This window comes from Polypterus senegalus, chromosome 10 (genome assembly GCF_016835505.1).
Source record: "Polypterus senegalus isolate Bchr_013 chromosome 10, ASM1683550v1, whole genome shotgun sequence".
NCBI classification, from domain to species: domain Eukaryota; kingdom Metazoa; phylum Chordata; class Cladistia; order Polypteriformes; family Polypteridae; genus Polypterus; species Polypterus senegalus.
Window position 1 is genome coordinate 146,876,087 of NC_053163.1, and position 15,420 is coordinate 146,891,506.

A 15,420-nucleotide genomic window follows, 5' to 3' on the forward strand; every position below is an offset into this window, starting at 1 on the left:
AACAGTAGATATACAGTACATATAAGATTCTATTTCATATAGTAAGATATGAAAGACACTATATAAAAGAGACAGATAATAATAATAATAATAATAATAATAATAATAATAATAATACTTTTTATTTATATAGCACCTTTCCCATGCTCAAGATAGATGTGAAAGGTGAAATATCTAAATGAATAGAGATATAAGGGCTAGATTAAAAATGTGAAAGGAGCTATATAACAAAGATATATGGGGGGAAAGGTAACCGGACTGAAGCCCGAATGCTCGTTATATTTTAAGTTTTATGTCGCAGGGGTGCAGAAAGCCCACCGCCAAGTTTATTGTCGGGCGTGCCGGGCTTGAAATTTGGGGCGGGGATTAAGGCTTCGAATTTGCATTTTTTTCAGGCCGTGTGAAGTCGACGAGACGGTAGGTGGCGCCCGTCTGCTGGTAGTTAGAGGTAGAGCTAGCAAGAGAGAGAGAGAGAAAGAGAGCGAGAGCTGAGTCACAGAGCGGCCCGTCCTGACAGCACCGGAGTTCGGCGCGGCTTGGCTCGGCTCGGCTTGGCTTGGCTCGTTCGGCCCCACAATGCTGACCATCACCCTGAAAACTCTGCAGCAGCAGACCTTCAAGGTGGAGATTGACCCCGAGCTAACGGTGAGTGGAGCGGAGGCGCGCCGTTCTGGGGTTCGCCTGGGCTCAGCAGCGGGGCCTTTAGTCTGTACAGAACACGGAGGACAAAATAAAATTAAGAAAGATGAGGACACGAGTCCGTTTGGCCGCTCGGGCAGAAACTGGGGAGCCGCTGAGGCATGTGACGTCACGCACGCGCGGAACCCCAATAAATATTACGTCACACGTGCCAAGAGAAATGACACGAGCTTCGTGCGTCCCATGAATAGCGGAGGACGGGATTGCGTCGCGGGCAATCAGTCAGAAACGAAAAGAGAAAAGCGAGAGGCAGAAAGAGAAAACAACAACAACACGAAAACAGCGTGGCGCCAGCCGCCTTGCGTGAAATTCCACAGCAGCGTGCGCGGGGCTGCCAAGGAACGAGCTGGAGCGGCACCAGAGCTGGCCTCATCAGGCGCCCCGGCTCCGAGTGTCAGCCAGTCCTTCTGTCCGCCTGATACAAAAGCAAAGGCGCGGACGAGCAGGCAGACGCAGCTGAACACAAATAAGGGCACGCAGTGTGGATCGGAGGGTTTGTGTGGACTTTCACTTCATGAAAGTGTGCCTCCATATACTGTCCATGTACTTAACTACATTTATATACTGTACGCTTGGAAAATTTGACTACATATATCTGTGAATTAACTAACTGTATACGTAATAAAAACATTTTTAGTATGTGTTTAATGTTTTGTATGGAGCGTTATGTTCATATTTTACATGTGAAGTTCACAGTGTGTGTACAGCTTACATGTAGCTGTATGTTTGTGCTTCAGTACTTGCATATGCTTGTGTTTGGAGTAGCAGTGTTGAGGAATTTACGCGCACATCTTCCATGCATCAATATACAGCGTGTCTTTGTGTGCCTGATATGTGTATGTGAAGGGAAATTGTGGATTTGTATGTACTGTACAGTATATACATTTTATACGTAGCTGCATAGATAGATCGGTAGTGGCTATGAAAAGCACTATATAATGAATAGACAGCACCAGGGGATATTTGGCTTGTTACAGAAGCTCAATAAATAAATACATTTATAAAGAAATGCCATATTATAATAAACAACAACCCCTCTGTCAAATACCCACTAGGCTGACTAAAAGAAAAGAAAAATAAAAAGAAAAAAAATTCTGACTTGGCTAAAGATAAAAAAGAGCACTCACATAATATGTTTCTATACTTTACATGTACAGTATATAATTTGCATATTTTACAAATAAAAGAATAAGTTTGTATGCTTGTTTAAAATTTTACATGTATTATATTTGTAACATATGTGGTTGAACTTTACAAGTGCTGTATCTGTGCAGTATGTATGTTTGGCCCTATATATGTTTATATTTAAATGTGTACAGTGCAATGTGTATACTTTATAGATGTTTTACATATTTGTTGATGAATATACATTTTTGTTTTTATGCAGATGTATGTTTATATGCTTAATATGTATTTGTATGCCCATACTTTAAATATAATAGTATACAAATTGTGTTTTTTATATGTTTATTTTACATGTAGCGTCTAATCTTTGTTTCTCTGTGTGTTCATATTTATGTATATATATATATATATATATATATATATATATATTCTGTTATCTTTATATAAATATATATATATATTTATACTCTATACATAGAAATATATATATAATCTCTCTCTATACATAGATATATATACTCTCTCTCTCTATCTCTCTCTGTGTGTGTGTGTATATATATATATATATATATATATATATATATACACACTCACCTAAAGGATTATTAGGACCACCATACTAATACGGTGTTTGACCCCCTTTCGCCTTCAGAACTGCCTTAATTCTACGTGGCATTGATTCAACAAGGTGCTGAAAGCTTAGAAATGTTGGCCCATATTGATAGGATAGCATCTTGCAGTTGATGGAGATTTGTGGGATGCACATCCAGGGCATGAAGCTCCCGTTCCACCACATCCCAAAGATGCTCTATTGGGTTGAGATCTGGTGACTGTGGGGCCATTTTAGTACAGTGAACTCATTGTCATGTTCAAGAAACCAATTTGAAATGATTCGAGCTTTGTGACATGGTGCATTATCCTGCTGGAAGTAGCCATCAGAGGATGGGTACATGGTCGTCATGAAGGGATGGACATGGTCAGAAACAATGCTCAGGTAGCCCGTGGCATTTAAACGATGCCCAATTGGCACTAAGGGGCCTAATGTGTGCCAAGAAAACATCCCCCACACCATTACACCACCACCACCAGCCTGCACAGTGGTAACAAGGCATGATGGATCCATGTTCTCATTCTGTTTACGCCAAATTCTGACTCCACCATTTGAATGACTCAACAGAAATCGAGACTCATCAGACCAGGCAACATTTTTCCAGTCTTCAACTGTCCAATTTTGGTGAGCTTGTGCAAATTGTAGCCTCTTCTTCCTATTTGTAGTGGAGATGAGTGGTACCCGGTGGGGTCTTCTGCTGTTGTAGCCCATCCGCCTCAAGGTTGTGCGTGTTGTGGCTTCACAAATGCTTTGCTGCATACCTCGGTTGTAACGAGTGGTTATTTCAGTCAAAGTTGCTCTTCTATCAGCTTGAATCAGTCGGCCCATTCATTCTCCTCTGACCTCTAGCATCAACAAGGCATTTTCGCCCACAGGACTGCCGCATACTGGATGTTTTTCCCTTTTCACACCATTCTTTGTAAACCCTAGAAATGATTGTGCGTGAAAATCCCAGTAACTGAGCAGATTGTGAAATACTCAGACCGGCCCGTCTGGCACCAACAACCATGCCACGCTCCAAATTGCTTAAATCACCTTTCTTTGCCATTCTGACATTCAGTTTGAGTGTGTATATATATATATATATAAAATCCTAAGCCTAAAAAGTGAAATGATTTTATGTGACTTTTGTGTCACGTTTTAAATTGGGCTTATTTTAAAACCTAAATAGATATGTTTGGTATCATTCTTTTCACAATTTATCTAACTTTAATTTGATGTTTTTGATCTGATTTTCAGATTTTTTTTCTGCTTTTAAATTATAAACTAAAATGTCAAGAAAGTCGTTTGTATTTAGGTGATTTAGTTAGCTGACGGTCGAGTTGACCCATTGCATACCACTTTAGTTTTCATGTGATTTTTCCTGTTATTTAAATGAGTCATTTTTTTTTTTTTAAGTTTTTTTTATCTATAAGAATGTCAGTTAAAACAAATGGATAATTTATTTAGTCTCTTATAAATACTCATCGAGCATAGTGGACGGGAATAATCCAATCGGTAAGAGAGTAAATATTTTGTTTTCTCATTTCATGATTTTTGCTCCGTTAAATAATAATGAATTTTTCTTTTACATATTTATAGAATTTCGTGATTTTAACCGCAACTGGGGGTTGGACGCTGAAGGCACCACCAGAGGGTTTGGCCCCCCTAGTGTGTGTATATATATATATATATATATATATATATATATATATATATATATGAGTGTGTGTGTATGTAAATAACCAATTGTGATTCAGAACTAAGACTGTACTGCTGTACTCCGATCTTCACCCCGTCGAATAAACGAAGCAGCCACCATTGCACAATGTCGGAGACTCAGCCTCAGGTGCAGATGTCTGAGGTTCGATCATCATATGTGTGTATGCCTGCCGAGCCCCAATTGGGGCAAAACACATGTCGGTTGCTCTTTGTATTGTTTGGCAGATACTGTATCATATATCTATGAGCCGTTTCTCGCAACTGAGAGAACATGGCGGATGTATGCCGAATGGCCGACCAACCACAAGCGCTACCTGGTAGATAACCACCTAAAAAATCAGATTGCGATTCAGAATTAAGAATGTAATATACTGTATAGGTTTAACATTTAAAGGCATTAACATCTGACACAGCAGGTCCAGCTTGCTGTGTCTACAAACAGTTCCTCTGTAAAGTCAGTTGTGATATTTTCGTAATTTCAATAAGTTGTAGTGTCAAAATAATAGCTAAGCACAAGTTTATTTCCAGCCTTTGTTAACCTAATCAAACGTCTAGGGTCACCTTCCACAAGCTTGTCACATTACGTGGCAGGAATTTTTGCCCATTCCTTTTGGCAGATTGGGTGTAAGTCAGCCTTGTGGGTCACCGGATTCAGACACACATTTTCAGTTCAGCCTACAAATTATCTATGTGATTCGGATCTTGGTGGTTTTGTTAAAACTTTGGAGGTATGCATAGGCTCACTGTCCTATCCTGCTAGAAGACACATTTTTGACCAAGTTTTTAACTTTCTGACTGATGTCTTGAGATGTTGCTTCATACTTTTTAGGTCATCTTCCTTTTTCATGATGTCTTATATTTTCTGAAGTGCTCCAATTTCATTACCCCAACAGCATCATGCGGCCACCCCCATGCGTCACAGTTAGGACTCTTCCTCCATACGTAGCGGTGGTCATTATGGCCATATAATTCAAATTTCATCTGAACTCAGAACACCCCATCAGGCCAGTTATTTGTCTTGGAGTAGGAGCTTAATGGCAGCTGTAGTTACATAGGCACATTCTGATGTCACCAACTCCTTGTTGTTGTCTTGGATTTCAGTTGAACCTTTTGCAAACAAAGTTCATTCATCCCTGGGAGTTAATTTTCTGAACAGAGTAATGTCTTTGTGGCCCGTAGATATTGTGTTTACGTACAGTTGTTTGTACACAAGCTTATGGTCCTGGCAATTTTTTGGAAATTGCTCCTAAGAAGGAACCCGACTTGTGAAGGTCCAGAGCTTTCTTTTTGATGTCTTGGTTGAGTTGCCTGGATTTTCCCAAAGGCAACGAGATACTGCCTATAAAAGTAGTCCCTTAAAATACGGTGCTCTCCCAGTGATCTCAGTTAGGACAGTCAGCCAATCAGAAGCTTCTAAAAGTCATGACGTCAATTTCTGGGATCTTCCAGGCTCTTTAAATAGACATTCAGCTTGGAGTTTGGAAACCTGTGACCAGCTGAAAAACCTGATATAGTAAATAAAGGCTGACATGAAACTGTTTCTTAGCAATTATTTGGACATTACCACGTATGGAAATAAGTCGATTAGGGATTTTACTACCTTTTATTGACGCGCCCCAGTTTTTCCCTTCTTAGTGTTTTTTGAGACTCATTCCTGTTGTTGAATGCCCACACGTGAACATCCCCTTTAGAAAACTGATGTCATCAGAGGACCCCTTGAAGAATCTCTGCCGTGTTTCAGAGGGTGATAATCGGAATGGAAGGTGGGTGAAATCAAGAATGACTGTCACATTAATGGTAATTCCTTAATAAACTCGAGGCAATCACCGTGGCCCGCTTTGCAAACCATCCGCAACCCATTCCATTTAAATACAATGCTGACGTGTGACCCAGTGGTGGCGACACATAGTTTAAGAAATTCCGATCTCCTTTAACGCAGTGAATTTATAAAGATCTGAATCGTTGAATTTGAAAGTCTTTTGCACTCGAGTTTATGGTCTTTATAATTATAAAATTATTTATAATTTGAATCTACAGGGTGGCCCATATTTATGTATATGATTGAGCTTACTTGCTCCCTTCGCTTACAAAACAGTACAGCTGATATCGAAATTTGTGTTCATTCTTATGATGGTTAGCACACTAGGGCCACTGCCTCCAGACTCAACTGCTATCCTCCATTTCACCACCACATAGTTGTTTTTTGCCGAGTATAAATGCACACAACGTACGCGCTGCTTTAGTGACAATCGATTTGCTTCCATTCTGTATTCGAGCACAGCAGGGTTTGCCCTGTCCAGCACATCGTTAACTCCCATCCTCGGGCTACACAGTGATGCCACGTTCAATACTTTTAGTGCAGTAGTTTAAATGCTACAGCATGTGAAATGTCATATAAATAAATATGGGCTATCTTGCATATGAAAAAAAATTTTTTCAAAGGAAAATGCTGACATTCAATTGTAAAAGAATGGTCCGTTGTTTTACCTCACACTAATTTTGGTCTCATGTTACTCCAGAAACACTATGGTGCAGTACTTCTGTATGTATGTTATATTTTTTTCTTGCATATGATTTCTAGAGTCACCATTAGACATATACAGTAATCCCTCCTCGATCGCGGGGGTTGCGTTCCAGACCCCCCCGCGATAGGTAAAAATCCGCGAAGTAGAAACCATATGTTTGTAATTGTTATTTTTATATATTTTAAGCCCTTATAAACTCTTCCACCCTGTTAACATTATTAGAGCCCTCTAGACATGACATAACACCCTTTAGCCAAATGTTTAAACTGTGCTCCATGACAAGACAGAGATGACAGTTCTTTCTCACAATTAAAAGAATGCAAACATATCTTATCTTCAAAAGAGCGCCGTCAGGAGCAGAGAATGTCAGAGAGAGCGCTCACTAAGAAAAGCAAACAATCAAAAAATCAATACGTGCTTTTAAGTATGCAGAAGCACCGCGATAAACCTGCATTTTGTAGAGGAGCCTCCGTGTCCTCTGTGCAAACAGCCCCTCTGCTCACAGCCCCTCCGTCAGGCAGAGAGAGTGAGAAAGATAGAGAGAAGCAAACAAGCACAGCGCGGGAAGCATATCTTATATCATTGAGGAGTTTTAGTTAATATGTAATACATGCTCTGATTGGGTAGCTTCTAAGCCATCCGCCAATAGCGTCCCTTGTATGAAATCAACTGGGCAATCAAACTGAGGAAGCATGTAACCTAAATTAAAAGACCCATTGTCCAGAAAGCGAACCAGCAAAAATCCATGATATATATTTAGATGTGCTTACATTTAAAATCCGCGATAGAGTGAAGCCGCGAAAGCCGAAGCGCGATATAGCGAGGGATTACTGTACAGGGGCACGTCTTCCCCTTGAACCCCACAGGTAATACACAGTCCCAAAGCACAACAAGACCCACAACAGTTCTCTCTTTTTTTTCACCACTCCTCCTCAAGCTTAGTCCTCCTCCTCCTGACTCTGGCTCACGAGTGGTGGTGGCTGGCCCCTTTTATAGTCCACCCAGAAGTGTTCCAGGTGCTTGACCACCTGGTCCCAATTGCCCTTCTGATTGGGGCTGAATACTCATCCAGCCGGGCTGTTGATTCCAGGCAGCACCCCCTAGCGGCCACCTCGGCTCCCAACCAGGCTTTGCGGGAGGTTGGGGAATCACCATCGGCCAGGGACGCTGCCACCAAGTGTCCCGGGGGAGGTATTGAGCTGCCCTTGGTTGCTCTACCGGAACATATGCAGCAGGGGCGTCCCGGCTGGGCGTCGGCCCCAGCTGCCCATCACACATATCATAATCTCTTGGACCAATAGCGTGAGTTTTCCACATTCGACTTATACGACCAACATTATAAAATACTAGAAATTATATGGTAAAATCAAGCCCCGACTTATCCACGGGAGAACTTAAACGTGATATGGTATAAGATAAGATAAGATATGGCATCACCAGTGTCTTCTTATGAAAGCCAGTGGGGCAGCAAGCACAGGTGGGTCCACCTTCTCTGCCCTGGGTGGTAATTCTTAAGAGTTTGCAGACACCTCTCCAAGTTCACAACTAAAGTAAAACTGCTGGGGAGTGTTTAGCGGTTGGTGGCTGTGTGTGTGTTTTTATTTAAAACAGTGCACTCGGGGCAGGTGTAAGTGCATGTGGTAGTGTTGAGAGAAGTGGCTGAAGCATACGTTCAAGTGCGGATGTGGTCAGTTTAGCCGGTTTCTTCAGTAGCGCCCTGGGGCTCATAATGAAGGCCCCCCGTGCCCGCTGAAGTTATAAAGGAGCCTGAGATAAGAGAAATGGGACAGAGACAGAAAAACCTAAAAAGAAAGATTAAGTGAAAAGGAAAAGAAGAGGCAGGTTTGCAAACATTTGTAGTAATGCATTTTATTACTGCAAATGTTTCTGAAGGACCATCTGTTGGAATTGTAAACGCAATGCGTTTTAATTAGTGCTTGCATTACAAAACACATTCCACTAAATTGTGCACTGCAAACATTAACACTGAGTACGCTGAGGTCTGCGTTGATTACTTACATTTTAACCTGCCTTAGACAGGTAGCACAGCTAGTATTTGTGTAATGGGTTGAGGTAAGAAAGCAAATTATTTATGTGATCCCAAATGTTGACCCTTTTGTCTTTGCTGGCTATCCCATTTGTCATCTCCACCACCCCCTATCAATTCCTCTGTTCTCATGAGTTGAGAATGTTCTCTTTTTGTGTCCAATTGGTTGCCATATTTGCAGTAACTTCTTGCTAGGCTGGCACCATAAACGCTGCTTCTTTGTATTTCTTGGTTTCCTAGGGTCTCATGATTAGAACTTTAATCCCACATTAATAAACTGGATGGCTTGTTAAATAATCGAATCATGGATGTGGCATGTAAGCTGGCCTAACTCTCGATTTGAAGCACTGTTTGTGATAATCGTGTAGAGAAGGGCTATTCAATTGCAAATTCACTGGGGCCGGATTTTCAAACCAAGAAATTTAGTCGGGCCAGACATTTCCAGTGGCCGGTAAATGGCAGGTAATGCTAAATTTTAAACCAACACAAATGATTCGGAAAAAAAGTAAAGTTTAGGCATTGTTTCCCTTTTAAATTTGGTCACATCTGACACGGGCATGTCAAAAAGTACATAAAAACAATGAAAAAGCTCTAACTGAACAGGTAATAGTAATACCTTTTTTCCGCATTTGAAATAAAAAAAAAAACAAAACATTTTGGTCATATCTGACCCATACAGACACATCTCAAAGTGCAGAAAATCAAAAAGTGAGCAGTATTAGCAATAATACTTGTTTTCCGTTTGAAATAAAATAAATAGTTTTGTCATATAATAATAGAAATTCTTTATATTTACATGCCATTTTTCTCTCTACAGTCGACTCCACTTAAGTGCACGCCGGTTAAGCACACGTTCCGCTTAGCTGCATGTGACTTGTACGGTTCCTATTTGTATAAAGTCAAGTAAACGGCCAATAACTTCGGTTAAGCTCGCTAGCGATACGCCCATAATTCGCTTAAGTGCTTGTACATTATTGATCCCATTGCGATTCCCTCCAGCCAAATTCACTCCGGTTAACTGCACAGCCTCTTCACATGCACTACTCAAACAACAATATTGATTGACATGCTCAAATGACATAATCGGCGTGTGACGACATAAGTAGCCCAGCTCTTGTGACCGGCTGGAGGTGGACCATTCAGATGAAAGTACTGATGCCAAGATCTCTACAGTCATTAAGGACACTGCCAAAAACCGAGACTCCGACGGAGACGAAGCTACTGCTGCTGCCAACGGGATCAATGAACCACCTGCAGAGACTGTTTCCTTCACGGAGGTGCTGAAGTCCCTACACATGCTGTGTTGTTATCTGGTGATAAATGGCTGTCAGGACTATGGACGGTTGGATGGTTTTACGACCTCAGTAATCAGATAAACAGCCTGAATCGTGTGAACAGCGTGCATAAAACAATGACTGATTATTTTCGTAAATTGTAGGCCCGATTGATTGACACTTGGACACGTGCAACTACATGGATTATGAATTGCCAGTACAATACAGGTACAGTAATGTGTATGTATGTACTATACATGTATCCACTATATTCTTCACCGTAGTCTATTTTAATGAATAGTTTATTATGTTTGACTAGGCTAGTAGGTAGGGTAACTGAATAGTCAACTTTCAGGATTGACATCAGGGCTGTGGAGTCGGAGTCGAGGAGTCGGAGTCGGAGACAATTTTGGGTACCTGGAGTCGGAGTCGGCAAAAAGTTAACCGACTCCGACTCCTACTAAATTTAAATGGGAATTAAAAAAGTAAGTTGAAATGTCCCAATTCACAAACAGTCATAATGAACTACTTCTCTGCTGTAAGAATAACGCCCAATGCATGCAGTGCATAATGTTACCACAAAACGAACATGTCAAGTAACTATGAAGCATGCTTTTCATTGACTGTATGCGTCACTATATGGGATGTAATGCACAGGTAAGGTGCGGCACCGCTTTCCATTGTGTCGTGTTCCACTGTTACAGGGAACTGTGAACCTAGCCTAAAGCCCCCCATACATTTACAGATGCACTGCCGATTTTTCAGCCGTTCAACAAGTCATCACGCGTCAAACGCCTGAAAAATCGTCTGGTGTGTTCTCAGCTCCGTCGGCTCCCCTTCGCTATGCGCTAGTGAAGGGGGCCGAAGGAGCCGAGAACACAGATCTCCCTACCTGTCTCCAGCAGAGGCTCGTTCTGCTGATCAGCTGGCCGGTGAGTGACACAATGCACTAAACTTCCGGCTGGCTGACAGAGGAGACAGCCACTGCAGCAGACAGAGGCATCACATTACTTTGGATGGGGGCGGTGGTCGAGATTTTCGGCAAGCTGGATCTGCCCGTCCATGTGGACACCCGCAATCTGCGGCCGCCAATCAATTGTGTTTGTCTTTAATCTGGCATTATAGTAGAGTGTTGGCTTCCTAGCCAGTAGTTCTGTGGTGAAATGACTTGTATGTTGCCTTCCTTTCCTTCAATGGATGTAGAAAATACATTAGCATAGTATATACATACAGAGGAGTCGGAGTCGTAAGATTTAGAAACTGAGGAGTCGGAGTCGGAGCATTTATCTACCGACTCCACAGCCCAGATTGACATGTTGCACTCCTATTAATTGTACGCTCGGCTTAAGCGCATGTGGTGATCTTGTCTAGAGGCCGTGCACTTAAATGAAGTCGACTGTACTTAAAGCACTTTGTGCCCCACATGGGATGTGAACCCATGAACTTTTTAATGGCAGACAGCAGTGCTGCGATTACACCACTGCATATATATCTATACGTTGTGATGCCCAAGGGTGTGTACAGCCACCCTCTCCTCGAAACAGACTGGCAGGACACAGGTTTAGCACACAACACACAGTTTATTTACAGTCCAATCCAGCACACAATGCTCACAGAGCCGAACACAGTCCCTTTTTGCTTCCAGTGCTTTCGCCTCCACTCCTCCTTAGGCTTTGTCCTCTTCCTTCTGACTCTGGCCCTCGAATGGTGGGAGCCGGCTCCTTTTATTCAGCACTTGGGAGTGCTCCAGGTGGCTTACCATGATTAGCTGGAACCACTCCCAGGTGTGGTGGAAATCCTCTGTAGGGCTTTGCAACTCCCCCTGGTGGCCCCCAAGGGACCCAGCAAGGCTGCACCAAACTCCAATTCCTAGCGTGCCCTGTGGGAATCTGTGGTAGCATCCCAGCTGAGGTATTTCCTCAGCAATGCTCTCTCCTCTGGTCCTTCTATTCTATTGGCGTCCCGACTGGGTAATGGCCGAGGCCGCCCGTCACAATGTATATGTCCCAATTACGGCAGAAAGTGCATTTAACAGAAGAAATGAAAAAAAAACATCAGAGCTGTCAAAGCCAACAGTTCACAAACCCATAACAAGTGATCACAGTAGCTGACACACATGAGTACAACGTCTACGGCACACTGGGGAACCCAGGTTAGGTTTAAATCGTCACATGTGTGTTGATTTTGTGATGTGTCTCACTACTGTCGGTGTGGGGGGCGTGAAGTCTTGAGGGAACGCACTTTGTGTAGGCCCAGGGCACATCCCTAGAGAGAGCTGAGTGACAGGATCAGGGTGATAGCGGAGCAAATGGTAAAAGAGGAAGAGGTTCCCTCAGGGAAGAGGCTCCTTTAACAGGTCATCACAGTTTCAGAGACTACTACCACCGCTTCTAGACACGCAACAACGCACTACATCGTGGGTTGAATGCTGCTTTGTTACGCAGAGTATTGCATTCATGTTCTGTACTAATGTAGGAATTTATGAAGGATCATTTTTCTTGTTTTTTTTTCTCTGTGTTTTTGGTGGGACGACTGGCTGGGCCAATCGTAGGTTGCTTCTGGGCCGCCATTTGAATAGGCGGGATGTAGAGTTTATGGACTTTGAAAAATTTTAGGTTGGGTTACCTGCAATACAGTGGGTATAGAAAAGACTTACCTCCCCATATTGGCTGTTATACGTTGCATTGAGTAAATAAACTGGAGAAGTATTGTATTGTTTGTGTATTCATTTCAGACTGCAAAGCAACAAAATGTGAATATTTTGAAGAGGGGAGTGTTGATTCTTTTCTTTACCCACTGTATATATACATGCAGCATTTCATGGACGTCCATTCAGCTATTTTTGAGTAATGGATGGTTTTTGTGGGGTTGGTCCTTCTATTACGACTCCCCCAGTGAAATTCTTCAAATTTAATGAAGCCCGTGTTTTAAGTTGCATAAACAAAAATGTAAACACAAGTTGTGGTGAAAGCAGGCATGGCCGTTTTTGAGTGATGTGTGATTTGTATGTTGGTCTTCCATTGCACTACAGCCATCTTTTATTTGAAACTCTGAGGTGGAATGTCGCCTTCAGTGTAAGTGGGGCCAGACCTAAACATAATGGCAAATTCAGTACCATCTGTTGAAGTGTTTTACTGTGTTAACACGGTTTCGGTTTCTGTGCTTCCCCCCTCATTAAAACCCCTTTTGAAAAGTCTTAAAGGTGAGATTATAAGTCGTGTCAATAGTAATATGCGTAGAAAACTTTATGAACTTTGACTTGTTTTGGACTGACGGATTTTTTCCCCTGTCCTCTATTACAACTCTCTCTCTCTCTCTCTCTCTCTCTCTCTCTCTCTCTCTCTCTCTCTCTCTCTCTCTCTCTCTCTCTCTCTCTCTCTCTCTCTCTATATATATATATATATATATATATATATATATATATATATATATATATGTAATAAAAAATCCAACATCTGTCTGTATGTCTGTCCACTTTTCATGAGAGAACCAGATCAGGTGTTCTTCTATAATTTGCTTGAACATTCCGGTTGATTTTGTGACTTCTCTCATCGCGCAAAGTATCATAGTTCGCTTGCGGTACAGATTTATTTGCGCGAATCCAAGAGAGACGCAGCGGGCCGATGGGAGGGGGGCGAGGCCATCCACTCTCACGCTCAGATAATCTGAGACAGAGGGCAAGGGGAGGTCAGGAGTGGGGAGCCGGGAAGGGCCCTCCTCACTCACGCGCCAGCCTGCGTTCGAGTTGCTGTACCTCTGTGTTTTGCAGCGTATCTTGCCTCCACTTAGCTAGCGATACCTGTTTGTTTATTGATCTTTAAAGTTTGTACTGTTTCACTGCTACGCGTGCGGAGCTGTGGGAGACGGCTAATTAAATACAGTGGAACCTTGGATTGCGAGTAACTTGGTTTGCGAGTGTTTTGGAAGATGAGCTAAAATTTTTAATACATTTTGACTTGATAAACGAGCGATGTCTTGCAATACTAGTAGTATGGATACACTTTGTCTGCCAAGCATCACATGATCACAATTGAGCTGATGGTTCTTCTCTCTCTCTCGCTGCAGAATTGTGGATAATTGTCTCCCATTCTCCATGTGAGTCAGCGTGCCATACCCATATAGTCAACATCTGTACAAGCGTATAATGTTTACTATAGCATGGTGACCATGTATGTGTTGTAACGTGTGAGTCCCTGTCTTGGCACCCCAAAACACGAAGCTGAGTCTCAGTACTTTAGCGACACCAGCTTTATTCAGCTTGAAACAGAAACAGCACGGTTATTTATTGTTGCGGGATCTGCCACTAACTATGCACAGACACAGCAGTCAGGCAGGGTCGTGGCCAGATTGGTGGCCAAGTAATACTGAGCCCTGTGCATTTATAATTTTCCTGTATTACACATCAACGGCAGGCGCTTGTAGCATGTCCGTGATCTTTTTGGATTCGCTTTAACAGTGAACTGCTACAGCGATTGGAGCCTGTGGTTGCTTCGGGACACCCTTCCACCTGTTGTCCCATTGGGTGGAATCCCAAAAGAGTTTAGAAACTCACTCACACCAGCCATCATTCTTTTCAAAGGTAAAGTGCAGGTTAATTTGTTTTATGTATTTTTACTTTATACTTTGTATTAATCATTTTTAAATGAATAGTTTTAGGTTGTGGAATGAATCATCTGAGTTTCCATTATTTCTAATGGGAAAATTCACTTTGATATACTAGTGCTTTGGATTACAAGCACATTTCCGGAACGAATTATACTCGCAAACCAAGGTTCCACTGTGAACTACAGGGCATGAATATTACATTCTGGATAAACATAAACTGCTCTGCTGTAAGATAAATTGTGCAGCATACAAGCAAAAACAAAAATCAAACATAGTACTATTATGTAAAAATCCAAACTTCTGTCGAACACTGCACAGGAAAAAATAGTATTTGTAAAGACCTTCTGTCATATATTACACAAAGATACAAAAAATCAAAACCAGTTATTACATTTTTAAACAAATTACTAACTTCATGTTCTGTCCAATATTACACAAAGATATCAGAAAAAATAAAACAAGTGTAAAATTCTACTGAGGAAGCTTCAAGTTGTGTGACAGAAACACCAGTCTGTCCGCAGCGTCAGGATTCAGAGCAGCACGGTTACATGTTAAAACAGTTTTTCCGGTGCAGAAAGTCCACTTAGGAGGGCTGCTTGAGGCGGGGATGCACGGGTATTTTAGTTTTAGGTTTCCCCAGTTTGGGTGAAATGAATTTCTTGTGTTTTCCGTCACTCAAGTGGATTTACATCACTGTCCACCTCAGGTATCATCAAGTAGCTCATCATCTCTTTTTCAGTGTCACCTCCTCTGAATTTCTGTTTTTTTTTTTTTTAAATGACTACTGAAAGACTTTTTTTTGTTTTTTGCTGTCTCTCTTTCTTGTGGCATTAC

General features: G+C 41.9%; 1 protein-coding gene across 1 annotated transcript in view; it reads left to right on the forward strand.

The window, feature by feature from the left end:
- The first annotated feature begins 452 nt into the window (after positions 1-452).
- The window catches only part of rad23ab (RAD23 homolog A, nucleotide excision repair protein b), a 58,884-nt gene continuing 43,916 nt past the window's right edge, over positions 453-15,420 (forward strand). The window contains exon 1 of the mRNA XM_039767015.1: positions 453-645. Coding sequence (XP_039622949.1) covers positions 577-645 — 69 coding nt within the window. The 5' untranslated portion in view covers positions 453-576. The remainder of the gene's footprint in view (positions 646-15,420) is intronic.